This window comes from Vespula vulgaris, chromosome 1 (assembly GCF_905475345.1).
Source record: "Vespula vulgaris chromosome 1, iyVesVulg1.1, whole genome shotgun sequence".
Classification (NCBI taxonomy): Eukaryota; Metazoa; Arthropoda; class Insecta; order Hymenoptera; family Vespidae; genus Vespula; species Vespula vulgaris.
In genome coordinates, this window is record NC_066586.1 from 12,395,900 (window position 1) to 12,419,279 (window position 23,380).

Genomic DNA, 23,380 nt, shown 5'->3' on the forward strand with positions numbered 1-23,380 from the left:
CTCTCTCTCTCTCTCTCTCTCTCTCTTTCCTTTTTCTCTTTCTCTACGGTAACGAAGTCTCAAAGGGATTGAAATGTTTTTATTGCATTACTGTTGCAGGACTTCAACGAAGGTTGTTCAGGATTGGTCGAAGAGGATAGGAGGTCACCATGGCAGTCGGTGAGTGTTGCTTTTTAGTCGAGGTTGGACCAAACTCCACCCACGAATACGACCGAGCTGTGAATTATAGATTAGAGTCACGTAATTTACGCATAATCACGCGCTCGTTGTATGCGCTACCGCGTATTCCGAGCCATCTATCTGTCCCTTTTCCACTCCCTCTTTGACCCTTTGTTATGTTTCTCTTTTTCTTGCTCTCTCTCTCTCTCTCTCTTTTCTTCAGAGAAATTCGAGGAACAGATAAATTCTAAAAAAACGTGGATGAAATCTTTTCTTCTCTCGATCTATTCACAGTGATTCTCCTGTAAAATATATTTTAAGAATAAACGTTCATTTCCAAGGCGACGAAAATTATATTTCGATATCACGCATTTTTAATACATACAAATTTCGAAGATTCCATTTATCTCATTTTGATTATTTCATTTATTTTTTTTCGAGGAAGCTAGTTTTACGTCGATGGATTCTTAATCAATATCGCGAAGTTCTTGGAAACACGAGAGTACCAGAAAGGGTAGAAAAGGGTACGTTAGGCTAATCACAAGCCAGCCGCGGCTTCTTCTTCGTTCTTCGCTTGAAAAAGGCGGCTTCTTTGAGGATCCAGTAACACGAGTCTCCTTTTTCTATTCCACGAGATTTCTAATTTCCAACGTGCGACTCTTCGTAAGAGAAAGTGAGAAAGAAAAAAAAAAAAGAGAGAAAGAGAGAGAGAGAGAGAAAAAAGAAAATAAAAGGAAAGGAGAGATTATAGAGAAATCCGTGTACTTTCACGTCGAAAGGAATAAAAAAAATGTGGATGTAATTCGATCTATCCTTCTTACTATCTATCCCTCAACGTTCATACTCCTTTATACTCTCCTCGTCTTATAAAAGTCCCTTCCAATCGGTGACAATTCGTAAGCCCAAGACGTACGACGATACCGTTCTCGTTTCTTAATTTACAGTCTCGCCACGTAATACTAATCTTCTAAACAAATTCCTCCGTGAGACACCGCAATCTCCAACCTCGACCACTAAGATCCACGGAGATACATATTTTTACATTGATAATTAATTCGTCCGGTATATACCATCATAATTTTCGACAACATCCGACAATTATATATTGTGTATTTTTGTAAAAAAAAAAAAAAAAAATAATACAGACGGTGGTATATACTCATTTAAAATGATAATATCAATTATAATTTTAACGTTTATAATGGAAAATTTAAATTTCAATTTTTCTCAAATTATTTATCGACTATCCAACTAATTACGATACCATCTTTCGGAGCAATTAATGTAAGTATACGTTAACTCTTAATGACGACACAAACAGTAATGGCGAAAACGAGTAATGAAATACATTCATGCTACTGTGTCATAAATTTAGCTGCTTCGTGAACAGTTGAAAAGCAAAGAAAAGGAAAAGACTGTAAAGGGTAGAGGAAGGCTATCTTGGAAGACGTAGTAAAAATTGGCGGAGTCCCTCCTCCACCTCCTCCTCCTCATCGTTTCCCTTACAAAGTCGATCTATCTTCGAGGAGTAACAGCGCGTGGATCGCTTCGGCGGAGGTGCATTTCCGGTGCAGCCGAGTATACGTTCCTCCTCCTCGTACGTTCCTGAAGGGATACCAACGAACTAGGGTGGGGTGGGGGACACAACGTACACAGCGTCCGGTCCATCCCTCCCCACCATTCTCATTTTCTTCACTTCGTCCATGGCGTCCCATAGACAGTGGACAAGCATGTACCACTGTCAGAACAGTCCCAGGTGGACCCTCGTGCAGTCACTCGAATAAACTACGACGTTCAGTGAATTAATTCTATGTCTTTCGAGCTTCATTTTTTATAAGAGAATTACACAGTTTTCACCCTTAGGAGAGGACTATCTATCATAATTAAACAGTGTGTGATTAATTAAAAACAAATATTATCTCGTTTCTTTTCATTCATATTTCATTATATGTTAATACATATGTGTGTGGATACATATATACACACATATATCATTTAATGATATTCCGAGAAATGTACAGTTTTTGATAAATCATTCGCAGAAAGTTGGAGAAAAGAATTCAACAACTATGTGAGAACTAAGTGGTATCAGTGAGGAATCTTACGATCAAATTCTGTTAAGGGATTCTTAGAAAATCGAACAATTTTGTAGGTTCACCTATCAATGGACTTCGATAGTTTTACGCGCTTCGAAAGAATTCGAGCATCGAAAGAAAGTCGAGAAGCCAAGAAGGGAAATACTTTCGGTCATGTTTCCTAGCTATTCGAACGTAAAATCGATTCGATTGTCGGTAAATGATTTCAAGGAACTTTGTGAAATATGTGTATGACTTCTCCATTGACAATCAATGACATTACTTCGGTTATCTTCGATCGTCCGTTATACCTGCGTTTAAACGGAATCAATCCTACGTAGTATTCTTATAATCGATACTTTATTCGCCAACTTGGACCATCGATCTTACATAGGATAAATACCGAAATATTTCTATGAACAATATCAATCAATGATATTTCGTCTTGAAGAGAATTTAACGATCTGTTAAAAAAGTTGCAACTTCTGGTCCATAATATTTTTATCAAATTAAAATTTAATTAAAAAAATATTTAACGCTCAAGATAAACTAAAAATTTGAACTAATCGACATCAACGTTCATCGACAAGATATTCAAGAAATTTCGAAGCACGGTCATCGATTTATCAGTTGATCATCAATACGTTGGGTCCGTATGTTCACAGACAACCCTTCGTATTTCTCGTTGTCGGTGTCAACGTCGTCGACGGACACGACAACGTCACCATCGTCGAATTGTCCATCCTCATCGACGAATCACACGCATCGCAGTGGTGGACACACTGGCTTGACGGCTCTCTTTCGACGTCGGCCTACCTGCAAAATGGGTGCCACGTCTTCGACTAGCGTGGCATCAGCCTCGACGGCTAGTACTTCAACAAATCATCAGGAATCATCGAGTCATCGAATCAGTGGATCCAGTGGATCTACACCGTCGACACCAACTGAGGAACGGGTACCCATGTTATCAAGAAGCACAGGGAACGGTACTACTACGATTAATCAAAGAAGAAGCTTTAGGAATTTATTTAGATCGGTCAGTGCCAACGATCACGAAAGGACCCAACAGTTTCTCAAGGGTGATCCTAGACCCTCAGATGTAGCACCACCTTCACCTTATTTACCTCACAGGTGAATTTCTTAATTACAATGATTATATGGATATACGCGTATTTGATTAAGATTTTATTAAAACTAGATAAATCTATACATAATAATTTAGTATATAATAATTTAATAATTATTAAATTATTTCTAGATAACTACGTCTAATAACAACAACTATTTCATTTCATTTCAATAGATTTATTTACAAAATATACGTAGTATTATAACGTACATATATTATAAAGCATGTATTGTAATGGATTCGTCAATGTTATGTTTTTATATTTTGTTTACTTATCTTCGGTCGATTTTAGTATATCAATGACATAACAATAACGATCCGAACACAGATCACATTCGCACTCCGAGAACGACAGACGTCGTCCTGCTCGTGATAGACGAGTCCTCAAATCCGCTAGCGAACTTCTTTCGAACGATATGGTTTACTGTGGACTTTCCGGTGATACTAATGACCATGACGACGATGACGATGACGACGACGATGATCAAGATTCAACGGAAGAAGTATTTCTTGGCGTTGATGATGCGAGGTTAGTATAATACTTTTCTAATTTCTTTGTAACGTTATCACCTGAATATCTTTGGTAAATCTTTGGTTAATATCTTTGGTAAATTCACAAAAAAATACAAGTTGTATTATTAATTCTACCGAAAAAGATTTATAAGTTGTAATATTTAAAGAATAAAATGTAAAATCGATCGATAATATACGTCTCATCCGTATTGAACTTACAAAAGTATACATCTCAAGGACATACAAGCAAAGGACAATATAGAATATATCAACGTAATTATTTTTAATTCGTGTTTTCATGAAAATTAAATGTACTCTCTAATACGTATACATTTGACTTATAAACAAACAAATGTTGTGATACGTGATCTTTGAGAGATTTAATTAGCAAATGAAGTTTTCGAAACAAGTGTGATTTTTAATTCATTACAGGTATTATAATCTTTCATCGACCTTGCCATCACCAGGATCAGCAGCCTCAGGTCAAAGAAGACACTCCGTCGGTACTTTCCTTGGTAAGGATCGAAACACTTGTTCTGGAAGAAGACCTACCCAAACAGTTGAAGTCTTGGTAGAACCTAGTAGTATGGCACCACCAATACCAACCGATACAGTCGATGGTATCGTTCGTATCGATGACAGAAGAGACAGATCAAATGGATGTAGATCTAGACGAAGGAGACATAGAAGCTCGTCCAGTAAAGGTGAGTAAATTTTTTTTTATTTATTTTATATGTTACAATTGGGTCACGTGATCCTTCTCCGTATAAATTTTGTCTTCAAAGAAATAGATAGATTTATTCATGTAATTCGTATACTAATGTAATAGAAGAGAATAACATCGTAATAGGTACTTTTAAGCGATTTCAAGCGACAAAAAGAGAATGACGGACCGGCATTCTATCTTGATTGATGGTCAATGATAATAATTATTATTAGGCACGGTTCTTCAATAGACAAGTCGCGTGTTCCCACGGCGTGCATTTTATGGACAGCTTACCCGCATAGATTGCAATCACAATGGTCTCGTTACGCGATCAACACGTTACATAATTTGCAATAAGTAGAGAATTAGAAAGAGAGGGAGAATTGTCAAATCGTGTCAACAAGTCGTTGGGACTGTTGCGACGAAATGATAAATTCTTATTCGGTTATGTTAATAACCATATTCTACGATAACGAATAATTCGGATATTTTCATTTTACATAAATGTTAAATAATGCGTTCGGTGAAAAATTATTGCATTAAAAAATTGCACGATTTTAAGCAGGATAATAGAACACTCAAATTTTTTTTTACACGATAGATACGTATAAAAAAACTAGTGTAAAGAAATATAATGTATCTACAGTAAATAGAAGATTGATTCCAGATCTAAAAAATCGGCAGAGATAATATAATATGAAATCATATTAAAATAGTATCATTTTAAAGTGCTTACATTTTTTATGAAACATGTATAATATATCGATAAATGATAAAAGTATCATTTCAAAAGAAAAATTATTTCAAAAATTTAAAAAGTCAATTTTGTTCTTTTTTCTAATTGACGGTCATATTTATTACGGCGAAATTCGAAAATAAAAATATATCAACTTTTAAGTCCTTAGAACTAATGGCTGACGATTTATTTGACTTGATATAGTATATCTGTCTGCATACAACATAAAAATTAACTTGGGTTATAATATATGTATATGTACCTACTTATTTAACGTACAAGATCATAAATCATCGTTGTAAAGAGAAGATAGAGCGATCATGCAAAAGTTCGTACTAATCTAAATCATTTCCAAAGAGAACGTCGGAGAAAGGCGAGCCCATGAATAAGGCCACGCGAAGCAGGTGAACACGATTAAACGATGTCGTGGAGAGACGTACCGAAAAGGCTTAACAGAAATAGAAGATTTATTATCCTCTTTTCCTCTCTCTCTCTCTCTCTCTCTTTCTCTTTCTCTTTCTCTTTCTCTTTCTCTTTCTCTTTCTCTTTCTCTCTTTCTTTCTTTCTACGCTAGCCAGTAACTACCGGGAACGTACTTACTATCGTCGAGGGTTCGCGCGATAATTCCACTTTCACGTCGCGTATTCGACTTCGAGACGCGAATCAAGATTCTCGGCTATAAGGGATATCCGGTTGATCTGCGATCAACTCGCAGATTAAGAGAACTCGAGAACACAAAACAAATATAGAAAGTTAATCTTATTCTAAAAACCAAAATCGATACAATTGTTCCAGATAAAAATTCACGGTAAGGAAAAATAAAAAATAAAATACAATAAAATAAAATATAAATACCTAACGTGGAAAAATCAAAAATTCAATGTGAATTGTAATTTTGAAGGAAAAAAAAAGGAGAAGTTTCCTTGAACTTATCGCTTCGATTTAAGTTATAAATACAAAATGTTAGGTATAAAAGTTAAGAGAAAAAAATAAATAAAAAAATAAAAGACAACGTGGAAACAGTAAAACGTCGGATGTAGAACGTCCCCGGAAGCACCCTTTAGTATTCGATCAACGAAAGCAATAGCTTTTTCCGTCGACGAGACGTCGAACTCGTCCGGAGAGTCAAGGAGAAAGGTAAAAGAAGAGTTCGAAAATTTACGACGTTACGTGGGTTCCGTATAACGATTGGCCGCTGGTAGAAATCGGTCCCACGTGTCCAACACTTTTAACCTGCCCTTCCGATGGCCCTTAGCTTTGCCTGCACGTGCCGCATGTGTCGATGAGAGACTAATACTAATCGTTACGTTTCTCTCTCTCTCTCTTTCCCTCTCTCTCTTTCCCTCTCTCTCTTTCTCTCTCTGATAAACAACATGATACCCGTTAGCATAACCATTTATTCGGTATATAATATTCGTTAAAAATCAATCGAATTATAGCGTATATATATGTAGTACTTACGTATATATACATAGTTGAGAGAAATTCTCTTTCGATTTTAATCCATATAGATCTTTTTTCTTTTTTCTTTTTTTTTCTTTTTTTCTTTTTTTTTTTTTTTAGACAAATTCAAATTGTATTTTTTTCCGATGAAGATCGACATATTCTTCTAATAAAAGGGAACAGAATTTTTGAACAGAAATTCCAGCGGTCAGCAATAACGTTTTTCAAAACGAGAACGCTCGATCTTCTTTTCCCTTCCCTCACTCTCCCGTTCTGTTTTTAATTAAAACCGGAAATGAGCCGTGAGCCTTCCTAACCATACCCTTCGAGAATTCTGATTCCGATTTCGCTCTTCTTCTGTTAGGCTCTACTGTATCTCACAGACGTGGAACAAAAAAAAAAGAAGAAAAAAAAAGATTTTGTGGAGAGAAAAAATGGACACAAAAATTGTCTCCCATCCCGTCAACTGTATTTGGTTAAAAATAATCGAGACACTCGTCCTCCCTCGTGAATTTTTAAGACGTCCGGGGACGTCTCAAGGTCCCATCCTTTTTTTTCCAATATTCTATCTAAATATAACCAAAGCAAATGTTAACCTATGAATATTATAAAATATATCAAAACTTTCTATAAAAATATTATTTATAGTTTTTATTTTTTTTTTATAACCAGCGTCAAAATTCGTCGGTACCACAACGTTTGAAATATTCAAATTGGTTGCAAATCTTTTTTTCTAAATTACACGGAGAAATATTAGATCGTTTATTTCAAAACACACCTTACACCCTTCGCAGCTATTTATCCATCGTCGTTTAACGTTCACTATCCTTCGAACCTGTCGAAAGGGCTCGAAACGGTGTCAACGGGGAGACCGGAAGTCGACCAGTCGATTTGTTGACATTGTCAAGTCGTTCCCTCTGCCTTGCTTGCCTCGTCTCTCTCTCTCTCTCTCTCTCTCTCTCTCTCTCTCTCTCTCTCTATCTCTCTCTTTCTCTCTATCATCTATCTCTCGACCCTGTTTTATTAGGTTCGCAGTGCTCGCACCGTACGAACGGAATAAATTGTGTACAAGAACGACGAAAGGATCGGTGCATCCGGTAAGCTGCTGTTACATCCGAGGACCTATATAGTCGAAGTAGAAGGGGAAGGGAAGTGCATCTGGACCATAGGATGACATTAAAGAATGAGAGAAAGAGAGAGAAAGAGACAGATGGATAGTTGTCGCTCACGACAAGCGACGTCGTTAAAACAAATCGTCCCTCTTCTCGATTTATTTACATTATGTAAACGCACGAGACTCTCGTGATATTTCGCACGCGATCAACGACAGTTCATCTCTCTCTCTCTCTCTCTCTCTCACTCTCTCTCTCTCTCTCTCTCCCTCCCTCTCTCTCTCTCTCTCTCTCTCCCTCCTTCTCTCTCTCTCTCTCTCTCTTTGGCTTTTTTTTCTTAAGACTGTATCATATCGTAAATCTGTCGTCCTCGCAAGACTCTTTCTCGAGTTTTTCTTATCTCATTGAACGATACTATGGAAATTAAAAGTTGTTCAGTTTAAGTGACGATTAATGAGATATTCGTATCGAGTAACAAGCTTAAAATTGTACGATAGGAAAATTATTTGTACTAATTAACGCACAGAGGAGTATCTATTTTATTTAATCGTTAAGAAGAGGTACTCCGAACGTTTGTCATTATTGATGAAATGTTTGAGTAGGATGTTGCTGACGCGTAAGTAAATAGATCAAATAGTGGACAGTCATCGATTCTGATTACAAGCATAATAGGGTTAATCATGTACATAACACTTTCAGTAAAGCCACTCAAATAACTTTGATCAGCATTGTTTAACGTATCACGTAATCTAGTATAAACTTCGATAATAGGATTTGGCCTTGTAGCGATAACTCGTTTGTTCCTAATGATGTTGGCAATTAAAAATATCGAAAGTTGAATCTTTTCGAATTTAAATGGAAAGATCTCTTTAACTGTTTTATTTAAATTGAAATATTTAGAAGAAAAATTATTTAAATTCTACATTATCGCATATAATAATACATTCAAATCAGCAATTTAATGATATAATATAATACATCGTTTATATTATAAATTGAAAATATTGTTAATGTGATTAATTTCAAATATTGATTAAAAGTAACCATAATAGTTCGATCAGTCATGTTTTTATCAAAACATTGTGGTAATCGAAGCACGAGTAGAATCGATAAAAATATCGATATCATCGAACGAGCGAAGGTGAGCGGAAAATTAAGCATTCCAAAGGCAATGTCCTTTCCATCTGCATATATATTTACCGGTTATACTTCCTGATGTCGCACAAGCACGGATTCACGATTTCCGGTGGCAGTAACGCTCTACGCTCGTTCCCGGCCACAACTACGCTTCCGGAAGTCGAAGGAACGATACTCTCGTCCAATCGCGATTCGTTCCTCGCATACTCGTGTGTACTCCATCAAATCGCGAGAGACAAGCACGAATGAAAATTTCAGTCAGACTCTAAACTTCATTTGAATAACTGTTTGAGTGATTTATTACCTACTCTGTTCGCAGACTTGCTGACGTTTCTATCGATATAATTTCTCGTCTTTTCTTTTTTTTTTTTATTTTAATAAAAGAAAAGCGGATTGAATAAATTTGAATTAATATACGAATATACGAAGAGGCATACGTATCGATGAATTTAACAAAACTATTTAATTGAAATTGTTAATATTAAATTAAGTTTTTTAATAAATTCTGTTGAAATCTTTAATCATTTGAACTCGTATATCGAACCAAGATTGACATTTTTTAGAATAGAATGTTTTATTACAAAATTTTGCATTTTCATTAGAATAAACTATGTGAAACAAGATGCGTATATCTTTTTTCTAGCAAAAAAAAGGAAATAAAAATACGCGAAAGTTGTTAGTAAATAAACCAGGTTACATAGAGTTTTGAATGTAATTATTCGTTTGAAAGTAAAAATGGACGTAATGAGTCTGCAGAGAAAGTCTTTTCTAAAGGTGTTTCGTTTTCTTTCCTTTTATTTTTTTTTTCTTTTTTGATAAAGATCACAACAACTTCCTGTATATCCTTCGATTTGTTATCCAGATCACCGCAGGTACTTCGAGAGCGATACAAACATCCGGGATGAACGAGAGTTTGTCGAAGGTCTTTCAACGTTTAACGTAAACGGCCCTTACTGAGAGATTTTAGCCAGCATCCGCATCTCGCGTAGAATTTTAAACGAATTTCTCCCCTTTCGTATCTATGTCTAAAACAGGTTAAAGTGAGAGTCACGCGTGTATCGTTATTCGAGCGAATGTGCTTTCCTAATTTGTGTATATATATATATACATATGTGTGTGTATGTGTGTAAGAAAAAAGAAAGAGAAGAATCTTTTGAATAATGTATTTGAAAATTGAATTACGAAAGGAGAGACACGCGAAAAAAATTCACAATACCTTCGAAAATTATAACGACGACGTTTCGAAATTTTTAAAAAAATTAAAATATGTTTCGCAGATTGTAGAAAATCAACATGATCTAATTTTGATTCCAAACGTTATTTACGGGTGGAATTCGAGAGTCGGAACGGTCAGCAAGTACCTAAACGAGACCTGATTGGTCAATACGCAATGTCCGGCAACTACGATTCGTTCGGTGAACCGGAAGTCCACTCTCCTTACTCGTCGATAATAATAAAGTATTTATATATGTTGGATCGCTCTAGAGAGAGAAAGAGAGAAAAAAGAGAAAAAGCTTTGATCTATTTTTTCAAACGACGATTAACGTCAAAATAAAGTTAATATATTCAAAATAAAAATCATAAATAAATAAATAAATAAACAAACAAATAACTTGGAAAGAAAAATATTTAAGAGAAGAAATAATCATCTGATCGAAATAAAAATAACACGTTTCTTTAACTTGAGTTGAAAAGAATAATTGATTGTATTTTATTTCTGATTACAACAAACAATCCCAAAATCGAAGAACACGATCCATTATATTAATATTTGATATACAATGGCAGATATTCATAAGTTCCTTTACATGGTAAGACATGATCGTCGATTTGATTGACAAACTAGCGGTAAATAACTTCGCATTGTGAATCTCCGGAACGACGTCTTGACGAGGATCACGAACTGTCTGTCTCGTTCTGCGAGCCGGCATCATGCGCATAAAGTCGTGCCTATTTCTGTTTTTACAGCCGCCCCTTTATTATTTTTATCTTCTTGCCGGCCGCTTATTTTCGTGTTCATATGCATTTTCTACGGTGCATCGACTCTCCCCGTATAGTCGTCCTTTTCTATTTTTATGACGTCTAGCGAGGGAGTAGCGTGGAATTAAAGAAGAAAAGAAGAAACAAAAAGAGAAAAAAAAACAAAACAAAAGAGAAAAGAAATAAAAAAAAAAGATTGAAAAGAAATGAAACGCAGAAATAAAAAGAAAGATTCCAAGATCGCGAATATACTTTATTCGAGTATTTACAAATTCTACAAGCATTTCAGTGCCCTTTGCGGTATTCTTTTGATGTATTCACCGATCACGATAAATTTTGGTCTTCTGGCTTCGAGAAGGATCAAAGAAAATCTTCTGTCTCTGTGTATGCCACGTGGCAGGAAATATAAAGAATTAGGATCTTTTGATATATTTTATAAATAATTCGACATTTTCAAATCCATTCCTGTCTAGTTACATATCTTTTGGAAGTAAACTTTTACATTTCTCGCATATCTAATACGTAGATATCTCGAACACTACGTACGTTTATATTATTTATGCACAAAATACATATGTACTACTTACTTTTTCCTATATAAAAGATCACGATGAAAGCGTTCTATTCTGTTGGACGTGATACTTTTAAAAGAACACGTCAAAGATATCGGTTCTTCTATGGATAGGAAAAAGTTTTATTTACTTTGAGGGCGAGAGTCTGCATATCTCATGGCAGTGACAAACGTTCCTTTGAGTTGTTCACAACTGATTCGGGTGATCTTTGGTATTCCTCTTGAATTTATCACGAAGAAAACGTAAACGTAGATACGTATTTTCGAATCGATATTTCTTCTCTTTTCAAAGATACGTTTCGAACTGGCTTGTTCTTTTTTATTTTTTTTTTCCATTCGTGGGACGCGATTACGTTGTATGATTCAAACAAATGAGATAATATGCTTATGTAACATGAAGAATCTAAATTGATTGCTGAAATAATAAAAAAAAAGGGGGAAAAGAAATCTGTAGAAGATTAATAAACTCATCGACGATAAACAAACGTGAAAGAGACAAGACAAGGAACAAGAATTTAACGAAGGATAAAATGGAGGAGCGTATGACAGCGAGACGTTATTTTGGCAGTAGAACTTTAAGAACCCTTCCTTTATGAATTAAGATTGATGTCGTCGGAGCGTCCTTCCGATCCGTCAATCTTCGAATTAACCGACTCGGAAAATTAAATTACTGAATTTATCCTTGATTGGCAATGTCTGTCCTTGCGGTGTGGCACAATCGAGAGGAAGGCAGAACAATTAAGTTTCTCTCTTTCTCTCTCTCTCTCTCTCTCTCTCTCTCTCTCTCTCTCTCTCCCTCTTTCTCTCTTTCTATTCTTTGATTGATAAGGAAGAGAAAGAATCTAAATAAAAAAGTAATCAGTGATAATAATCAATGTAGAAATAAAAGTTTGGAAATGGTACATATTTTTTATAAGATCAAATTTTGTATAGATCTGAAGAAAAAAGAAAAAAGAAAGAAAAAAACACTTTCGAAAATCTCTCGCTTCGTATTTTCTTCGGATTTCCAGGAATTTATACGAGGATTAGGTTTATAACGAGATCAGCCTCCAAGCTCCAGCAAAAAGTTTCGGGAAAACGAAGCGATCTTAACGATCTTAAATCCTTCTCCTCTCGGAGCATCATCATCGTAGTCTTCGTAGGCGGTCTCACAGCTTTCTCGGGAAACAATGAAAAGAGGAGGCCGAAAGAGATTAAGCCGTTGAGGAGTCCAACAATGGACTTGATTAAAGATGCAAATCTCACGGATGCCCGAGAATTTCAAGGATCATGTCGCACGTTACCGATTGCATTTACCCGAGATAAGTTTACTCAGAGAATTCTTCTCTAAAAAGTATTTACAGAGAGTAAAATATTATCAAGTTAAGTTAGTTAACTTTTTACTAAAGGTCGTTGACTTTTCTTTTAATTTCTAATTTGTTTCGTTGATGTAATCTTTTCAATTATCGTCCACCGTATAGATTAGATTTGATATGTGTGTTTATATTTTATAATGAATGTTATAAATAATAAAACGTCAAAAAGCTTTTAATGGAAAACGATAGAGATACTAGAATTGAAGTATACGAGACAACCGATTAATTGTTATTAGCAATTAAAACAATACGCATTCTCTCAAGTGTATTTAATTATCTGTTTCTCTAGTTCATTGACCAGTGTTATTGTGTGAGTCGAACTTACAAATGTAAATATAATAATAGTAGTAACATAAGCCGTGTTCTCCTATTTGATCACGCTGAAAACGAATCGTTTGAACGCTTCCCTATCTTGTACGTGCTCCAAATTAATTATGTTAGTCTCTTGTTGCGGTATATTAATAAACCGCAGCCGGGTTTAACGCTTTCGTGCGCCTCCGTAACTATCTTCGACGTCTAGCTCGCTTCGAAGGAGTTTTATTCTTTTCTCCTTATGAATGAGAGACTTACAGACGATAATGCATGTGGGTTGCCTACGTTCGGGTGTCCCATAAAAAATAATGTCTTATGTTATAATCTATTTTTTTCTTTTTTTCTTTCTTTTTTTAATGAAATAACTAACTATATTTTTCATAAAATAATATATCTTATTTTAATAAAATATTTTTAATACAATAACTAACTAAACATTAGTATGTCAATTTTATACTTGCATATTATAAATCAGTTCATTTTTTTTATTAAATTTGAAAGTCTTATCTTCAATTTATTAATTGCATTAAGATTATAACTTTATTTATATATATATATATATATATATATATATATATACATATATATATGTATGCTATCTCATTTTAATATAGAGATCGGTATCGAGAATGGATATCGATCTTTATATTAAAATAAAAATTGATATTATAAGAATAACAAAAATTGTAAAGAATATCAATACAAATCTAATCTAAATAACATCTATAGTGTATCTTTCCATCGATATTTTATCAATGATTATATGATATGTATAGTATATAATAATTAAACTCTCATAATAACATTATACATGATACTAACATAATAATATCTAGTATATATAATAATACTATAATATAGGCACGGCACAATACTTATGATTTGTGATTTGCGATGTTAATTTGTGATCATGATACTGAACTTTTATTAAAATGTCAATTTCTTTTTGTAAAAAAAAATTATTATGACCTCTACATCGACAACAATGCTCCCTGTGAAATAGCTATTACAGTAAATATTACATTTCCCTTTGAAAACATAACTATTTAAAACATTCGATTCTAAAACCAATACGATCGAAGATATCTATTACATTAGTCATAACATGTAAAATGAGACACTCGGCGAATGGTCACATATTCCTTATTAAAAAAAAATAAATAAATAAAAAGAAAATAAATAGAAATAGATTTAAAAAAAAAATGTAATATACCTATATATCTGCACGTAGACAGAGAGATAATCGTAAATATTAAAAACGAAAACGTATATATCATCGTTCAAGTCGATGCGATTTGAATTATGTTCGTATATCGTTACGATCGTAACAAGACAAACTAGCGATTTCGCACGAACCAACACGCGGTTAAACGGCCATAAATTGCGCAACAATGATCGCGTCGTGGCGCGTATCACTGAGAGGAAAATAATAGGATGAAACGATTCTCGTGGTTAGCACCACGAGAGAAGAGAAAATTTATCGGCGAGTTATTTCTTGCACTCCGGCTCAAGCTGCCGGACAATTCCTTCCGACGAGATTTCCAAGAAATCATGGAAATTCTATCTCTCTCTTACTATCGAATTCTCTCTTTCTCTTTCTCTCTCTCTCTCTCTCATTCTTTTTCTGTTCCTCTCTGTCTGTCTCTCTCTCTCTCTCTCTCTCTCTCTCTCTCTCTCTCTATCTCTCAGTTTCTATTCCTCTTTACATCGCAGAAAATTTATAAACACCACATGTCAACCGAGTCCATCCTCTTTACGCGAGCAACCCGTCGTTGTAATCGACGTAATCGTCGCACGTAACGACCGACAATTCCGTTCTGTCTCCTCTGATTTTCCTGTTATTCACTTCGCACCCTCCTCTCCGCTCTTCCTCTTTCAACATTTCTCTCTTTAGCAAACGAGGAAATTACGTATTGCCTCGAAATTCGTTTCGAGGGAAGCACCGTTCCATTGTATATTTTCGAAAAATTAATTAATCCGAATATTAAAGATTGATTCAACATTACTCATATATATATATATATAGAATGATTGATTGTACGTTTAATATGAATCACGTCATTCCCAACAGGCTTTTTGTTCATAGGTAGACGACACATGTACAAATTATGATCGTAACTGAATTTACGATTAAATGCAGGAAAATAAAATAATCATCGGACTTTAATTTCGATGAAATCGTTCATATTTCCTCAACTTTCCTTTTTTCTTTTTTCAATTCATTTTCATTAGTTAGAAGAAAATTGTTGAAGTTCCTTCAATCGAAATATTCGCGGCTCAGTTTCCTCGTATGTACTTTTTAATAGATATTTCTTCATAATATTTCATACTTCGTGTTTATAATAAGAACAAAAAAAGAATTAGGATTATGTCGTTTTAAGATCTTGATCGTTAACACGAATTACGAAGAATTTTATCGCCGGCATTTTATTGCGGTTTAGTATAATCGCGAATAGTCTCGATATGCGGCCATTACTCCGGCAAGTTATTTTGTAATGCGTTTAATCACAGAGAGCTCATAAATTCTCTGCTCTGGTATATGCACATACTGATGGTATTAAAAATAGGAAGAGAATGGAAGGAAACTCTCGGGCAGCCGCTCGTCCATTCCAAATAATCCGCGACTTAGAAACGTCGTAATTAGTCATATCTAGTGGCGTCGAGAGATTTATATCGGAAATTCGGGGAAAGAGAGTGACTCGAGTGTTAAGACACTTTGCTGGTGCAACTACTACAACCGCAAATGACATTCTATGTTTTGCAGATATAGACGCCAAAATCTGCGAAGCTTCACATTTCTCGGAATATTCCGCGAATTCTTTGATTCACAATTCGATTAGCTTCGTTATTATTTATCGAAATAAATATGTTTTCTTCTTTTTTAAGTACGTAAATTGATCATTCTTTTATTCTAATTAATAATAATCATAATATATTTATATACTTAATATACCAATTGAATTGTTATTGTTTATATATATACAATTATTGTATACATATATAATATTAAATATATATTTTATATGAATATTATCTCTTAATATCTTATATTAAGTATTATTATAATTATCACCCATAATTATATCTTAATATTCAATATAAGGTATATAATATAAAATATGTATAATAATATTTTATACAATTAATAGTATAGTGTTGAACGAGTAGATTTTTCGTGAGAAAAGATAAATTAGGTACTCCGTATCATAGTTGATCGTACGTACGTACGAATGCAGGTTTATTATGTACGAGAGTGTAAAAGTAGAAGCAAAGTGCAAGACGTCAGAAGAAACAACTTCTCGTGGATCTTAAGACGATTATTCTGTCGTCGGTCACTCGACCGACTGACTCACTCTCCTCTAATTCTCTAATTGGAGAGGCCCAATTTCTGCGTTAGATGGAGAACGAGGGTCGTAAGCGCGTCACAACGGACCCGGGTTCTAAGCGGATTACTTACCAATTGTTCTGATTGTCGAATAAAATATTTATACGTTATATATTCCCTTTCTAAATATTAAATTTATGGAAGTTTTGATTCGTCCAAATTTCATTGAAAATAAATTGATTAGCGTTTGTTAAACTTTATATATTTTATTACGCACACGATCAGCTTTAATTAATAGATATTAACAATATCTTTTTACATAAATATATATTTACCATCTAAATAAATAATTTTAAAAACTACACATATATCTATATACATGTATATATACACATATATAATATAGGTATTGATGATTTTCTACTATAAGTTAACACCTTCGCATATCTATTTTTTGACAAATATTCTATCAATCGTCCTGTATATCCTTATCGTTGAGGAAGTCATCATCATCATTGTATCGGGGTAAAGAATAAAGTTATTTTTTCGAACGGAGCAACGGAAGTGAAGGAGCGATAAGCGGCGCCCTTTAAAACTGACTCCTCGGAATTTCGATTCCATCGTGAATGGACTCCCTGTTGCAGGTTTCTTCTTAGAGAAAGTCACTACGCGAACCCTTCGTACAGAAACGTCTACCAACTGAATGGAGAATCTTCCAAGGTCACGAAGAAATGTTCTTTATCGAATAAAAGGACAACTAGCTTCCTCTGTCTTTTCTCTCTCTCTTTCTCTGGGTTTCTATCTCCCTGTTCAAGGTCGAAACATAACGATCGCAAAATGAGAATTGAAAATCAAATTAAGATTTAAAAAGGTTCGAATTAGAAATTCTATTTTTTTTCTACGTGAATATTTTCGGACTAGTTATATTATATATGGAACGTTTTAGTTACGATGGAAAATGAGGATGAAGGATAGTTTGTTCCGAGATCAAAATATAAGATATTATAGGTCAGAGCGTTTGTTCAGGGTTCCCATGATTCGACACGTTCTTATCTCTTAGATAAGGACCGTAAAGCATCCATGCATCCATATCTAGGTTGAGTAATTAGATTGATGGCCATCACTTCCGACCATAACTTTGAATAGAAATGTAGAAAGACGTATATTTTATTTCTTTTTCTTCAAAAATACAATAATAAGAAGTTAGAGAGGAATACGAAATATACATATATCTTTCATTTCATTCTCTTTAGAAATGGAAAAATAAATAATAGAGAAGTTCCAAAACTTTGTTCAAGAAAATTTTCCCAATTTGAAAGAAAAAGACAATATCCCAAGAACAGTTCAAAAGACTTTTTCTACCCGCATCATCGTGATAGAGACAAAAAGGAGCTTTGGAACAGATGTTTTCGAGGTTCAAATGCAAGTGAGAAAATAAAAAAAACAAAATATATCCACGTGTTAAAAAAAAAAGAGTGTTTGTCCTATCGCTTAACGTGTACGACTTGACGCTGTCTTTTTCTTTGTTTTTTTTCTTTCTTTTTTCTTTCGCTTTTTTCTTTTTTTTTTTTTTTAAATAACGTCGCAGAGAATTCTAGCGAACACGTGGTTTTAAGATCGCTACGACAGGGGCCATAGATAGTAAGAAAAAAAAGAAAGAGGAGAATGACAAGGAGAGAGAGAGAGAGAGAGAAAGACACAGAGAGTAAGAAAGAGGAGAAACGGGAGATAGATAGAAAGAAAGAAAGAAAGAGATAGAGTGTGTCGATGCGCGTGCGAGCGCATGCGCGTTACCCACCCCTCTTTGAACGCGTCCTGTTGGACACCCTCTCGACAAACGTTCAGTAACGTGGCGCGTCACGCCCGAGGCTGACTTTACCCTCGATTTTTCTCGTCTGAAGACTTTTGCAAGAAACCACGTTTCCCGTGTATCTTTCTGTTCTACTTCCTATTTGTTTCCTTTTCTATCTTTCTCTCTTTCTCTCTCTCTCTTTCTTTTCCTCTTTCTCTCTCTTTCTTTCGAAAAAAGAAAAAAGAAATGTGTATCATCCGTAACAAATAAAACGAAAATTCGGAGACTATACGAATGTCGTTCACATGTGAGAGAAAGAAAGTTGACGATTTGGAACAAGTTTGGAGTATAGATCGCGAGATGAGGATCAAAGAGGAAAATCATTTCGCCAAACGGAGTATCGAGTACTTTGGTAAATTTTTTTTTTTCTTCAATTATCTAATCACACGAATTTTATTTACAATTGCATGCGAATGTATATTTATTTTTTAATTTGATAAACAAAAAGATTTTCACGTATATATAAGAAATCATAGTTGATGATAGTTATCGGTGGTATTGCTTAGATATCTATATATTTGCGAAAAGATATGATAATGACATGAGAAAGAAAAAATAAATTAAAATAAAATAAAAAAATAGAAAAAGAATATAAGAATCATCATCGTGCTAATGTTAGATTTGTCAAGCGCATACGAGAAACAAAGCTCGGCCATAAGAAGAGAAAAATTAATTGGAGAAACTCAGCATTGTGTACGTGAGCATGAACGATAATCAATCGGAAATGAAAGAAAATGTCCGTATGAAAACATTCAATACATTAATGCGTTTGTTTAACGTCAATGCAAACGAGAATACCGGATAGGCAATCGGGAGAAGTCAATCAACGGGTAGCAAGCGCCATAATACATATATTGTTTATACATACGTATAGACGACTCGTCCTTCACGAATTCCATGCGAAAGATATTTCTGTGCATGCGCCAAGAGAAAGAGAGGAAGAAAGAAAGAAAGATGGAAGGTAAAGGAGAGAGAGAGAGAGAGAGAGAGAGAGAGAGAGAGAGAGAGAGAAGGCAGCTTATTATCCTGATGTTCCCAATGCAGGATATGCAGTATGCTAAGTGGATGCAAACATTCACCGACTATGCGCAGGAATACAAATGGAACCCAGGTGCCACCGCGTTTGTTCGTCGACTCCCTTCTCCTCCGCGCACTCCTCTCCAAGTCTATCCTCCATTCCTCTTCTCCGCTCGTCTTCTTCGAGTCTCCTCTTTCTCTTCCTTCTTCTTCGAGTCCGGACCTCCCCATTTACATATCTTTTCTTATCCCTCTCGCCTTATACCTACCTAAGCTACTAGATTACGTTATATAAGCGGCGCCAGCATATTTTTTTTTCTTCCTTCACCTCCTGTGCGTTCCCTTCGTATATTTTACAAGTATGTACTAGGATGGAAATCTAGTATTTTCGAATATATGAATAGAAAAAAGAAACCAGCGGGAGGTTAACCGTACTGACTAGGAGATCCATTTATTCGTTCGGTTTATTCATTCCAGGCTTCCAGTGTTTTAGAAAAGATCGGACTTAGTTTATTTCGGTTAACGTACGTAATTTTATGGTGGTTAGAGTCATGATTTGTTATAGATCGTTAACAAACGTTTCCCTCTTCAAAAACCCTGTCGAATAACTTAACTCTTGGGAAAGGAAATTTTTTATATAAACAATTCACAATTAGTCGGTTAGTTAAACAAACCATCTTGTATATTGTCCGTTGAATAATCGAACTCTATTTGCTTATATAATAACATGTTAATCCTCATTCAAGCTTATTGTTATAATTATAATTTAACACATTGTTGCATCCAAAAGCAACCAATTTCTACGGATACATTGCATATATAAACACAGTGCCATTCGTGTGACTTTCGGGTCATCTATTTAATATTCCAGTGGCATGTTCAATAATTATGGACATCGCCTAATCCGTAACGCAATGGCCGAACAATGGCGCGAAAATGGTATCTGTTACCAAAGGTAGGGGCACCACGAATTAAACGACGAGAGGAGAGTACCGATCGGTTATGGGAAGCCGACGAACCGACGTTTCCAACAGTCGTTCCTCGACAATGGAAGAATTCTCTTCCATTCCTAGATTCGATCTGTTTAATAATTAACTTCTATAACGTGCGAATCGAATAATTTTGATCGAATAAAGGAAGATATTGAAAAAGTGCAAGAAACGAATTATTCAATTATTTGGACAATGATTTTTAATTGACAAAATTCCAATAACATGGCTGCCACATGCGAGACACCCCGTGGAAGAAGAAGAAACAGACCCAACTTTTTAGATCTTTCTGCTATTTCACGTGAGTCTTGAAATAAAATTTCAAATAAACGTATTATTGAAAACAATAACGCGTGATGAAATATAATATATCGCATACGAAAAGAAAGAATATTATTTCTTTTCTTATTGATTTTAGTAAGACGAGAGTCGTTCTTATCCCTCGATATAGATAAAGAAAAAACTAATGAATTTATATCGAGCCGTTCGACATCATATCCCAGAGGCAACTCGCGTACGTCATTGGTCTATTGTATCGTCGAACTATTATCTTAGTACTTCCTGTCCACGCGCAAACGATCGCATAACGGCTCGATCATTTATCGAGACTATTAATCCAAGTTAAGGCCGGAAATACCATAAGCGGAAGACACGAGCATCACGTTCTAATCCGGTGGGGGATAAGTTTACAGTTGATCGATTATTTCCAATGGATACCATCTTATATTATCCGATCTATAAAATCGCCTATCGAATAATAATAATTCCAATGTTTTCTCTTTAATTCTATGTTAATAAAGCCACGAGTCTTTGCTAACTTTCTATTACAATTTCTATTTGGTATTACATGATATTTAATTTTAAAATGATAATAATACTTTAAATATTCACTAACACGGTCGTTGCCATTTTAATTTCTTACTATAACACACTCGTGTGATAGAATTGCAAGAATGTAAAAAAAGGGAAAGAGAAAAAATAAAGAAACAATAATTTTTATACAATACCGAGGTCAAAAGTAACTCAATCACGCTCGTCACAGACAAAGGTATTAAATTCAGTCTTTTATCTAAACGAAACCCTAATGTTTCCTGTCGTCGTTCCTATCAACGACGTAATAACATAATTAATGGCGCCATTCCTTTTCCATAAGCACGGAGACTTCTGACAAGGGGTCTTTTGTACCACAGATATTGATATCTTCCAAGCAACGATACTTGGAAACTCCGAAGTTCATGATCTTCTAACGGGGTGCGGTACAAGGAATCGTTCGTATAAAGTTCGTGCAATTTTCTCGCCATTTATTCACAAAACAAAACAAAATAAAATCATCTAAACGTTTCTCGAGTCACGAACGATTACAACCACGAATAGCTTCATTTCTCCATTCATACTATATTTTTTCCGTAGCTTTGAAGGAAAAAAGAAAGTATAAATCGTTTTAACGGAGCTCGCATCGAATATCCTCTCCTCTTGTCGTTCGAAGATAAAGTCGAGTGCTTCTTCGACGAAGTAAAGAACAAAATAAGATTACGAAGAAGAGAATCGAGAAAAAGGATCTGGGATAGCGTATTCGCAACGACAAAAAGGGAAGAAGAAGAAGAAGAGAGAGAGGGAGGGGGAAGGGAAAGAGCAAAAGCGAGAAAGAGAGAGTACTTCGTTGTACATAAGATTATTTGCTCGAGCCAGAAGAGAGAAGACACTCACTAGAGTGTCGCGCGAAACGTAACAGCACGTCGTCGTAAATACTTTATTTCAAAAGCCGTGAGTAAAATTTACGGGTCAGAGAGAAAGATAGAAAGAGAAAGAAAGAGAAACGCACACACATTCATAGTTGACGTATCTTCTTCTTCAGGTCTCTCTCTTTCCAGATCTCCATCTTTCCAGCGAATGTCTTTTCAGGCTTATATCTCGCGGTCCAGCCGTTTCAGAATACGGAGTTGACGAACTCTCGAGCTTGGAGAGGCCAAAAATAACCGGAGCGAAACAAACCGTGATTTTCTTCCTGCTCCGCTACGTGTAACGTTTCGTCAGGACGACGGATAAATAAACCTGTCGTCGGGAATAGACGAAGGAAAAGAGGGAAGGGGAGAAAGAAAGAAACAGAAAAAAAACAGAAAAGGGTTTACAAAGTTTCTACGATTGGTAGACCTTTGGTTAACGTTTGTTTTCACCTTTTGCGAAATTAACGTCAAAACTCTGGACTCGAGTTCTTTTTTCTTTTTTTTCTTTTTTTTTTTTTTTACGAGAACAAAACAAATGTAACCCGCACAGCGTTGAAAATAATATCGGGGGATATGATTGTCAAGTTAATTTCGATTTTTCTACATGTAGTAGTATCAAAAGATACTAATGAAGATTAGAAAGGCGTAGTTAACAGTGTTACAATTGAAATATTTGTAAGGTCGTTAAAGGAGAAAAGATATGAAGAATATTAATGACGTGTTTGCAGTAATAAAACTAATTATCTAATATCTTCGCAGTCTTTAATAACTTTTCGTCATGCACGTTTGTCTTCCTTTTTTTTTCCTTTACCACCCTGACAAAAAGGTGAACATCGCGTGTATCACGTTACCACGCCGAAAATGAAGCGCATACACAGACTCTAGGGATAAACAAGGGTGTGTCGCAGTTAATGGCCAGCTCCTGTTAGGTATATGATATGTAAATGAATTGCTAGCAAGCGCAAACGCTCGCACGGAAGTTCTAAATTAAAACGTTCGCGAGTTGGATTCACTGAAAGTAAAATATCACGAAGGAAGACAAGAATGAAAAAAAAAAAAATACTCGTATACGTCGTTCTTTAAAAATCTAAGCAGGGAAAGGACACTTTTTATAAGAGCAACCCTTTGACACATCCGGAGAGCTATGTAATAGACACGATGTAATTTACATGTCAATATCTAATTCTATTTTAAATAATCCTGCACAATTTTTACTATTTCTATCTTACGTAGGATTTTTAAAGG

The 23,380-nt window shown here is 35.0% G+C and overlaps 1 protein-coding gene across 3 annotated transcripts in view; it reads left to right on the forward strand.

Annotated features, from left to right (window-relative positions):
* Window positions 1-23,380, forward strand: part of LOC127068213 (phosphoinositide 3-kinase adapter protein 1) — a 40,043-nt gene that overhangs the window by 9,086 nt on the left and 7,577 nt on the right. For all 3 annotated transcript variants that reach the window (XM_051004047.1, XM_051004064.1, XM_051004054.1), the window contains exons 2-5: window positions 100-159; window positions 2,900-3,365; window positions 3,692-3,892; window positions 4,309-4,580. In XM_051004047.1, coding sequence (XP_050860004.1) covers window positions 150-159; window positions 2,900-3,365; window positions 3,692-3,892; window positions 4,309-4,580 — 949 coding nt within the window. In that variant the 5' untranslated portion in view covers window positions 100-149. The remainder of the gene's footprint in view (window positions 1-99; window positions 160-2,899; window positions 3,366-3,691; window positions 3,893-4,308; window positions 4,581-23,380) is intronic.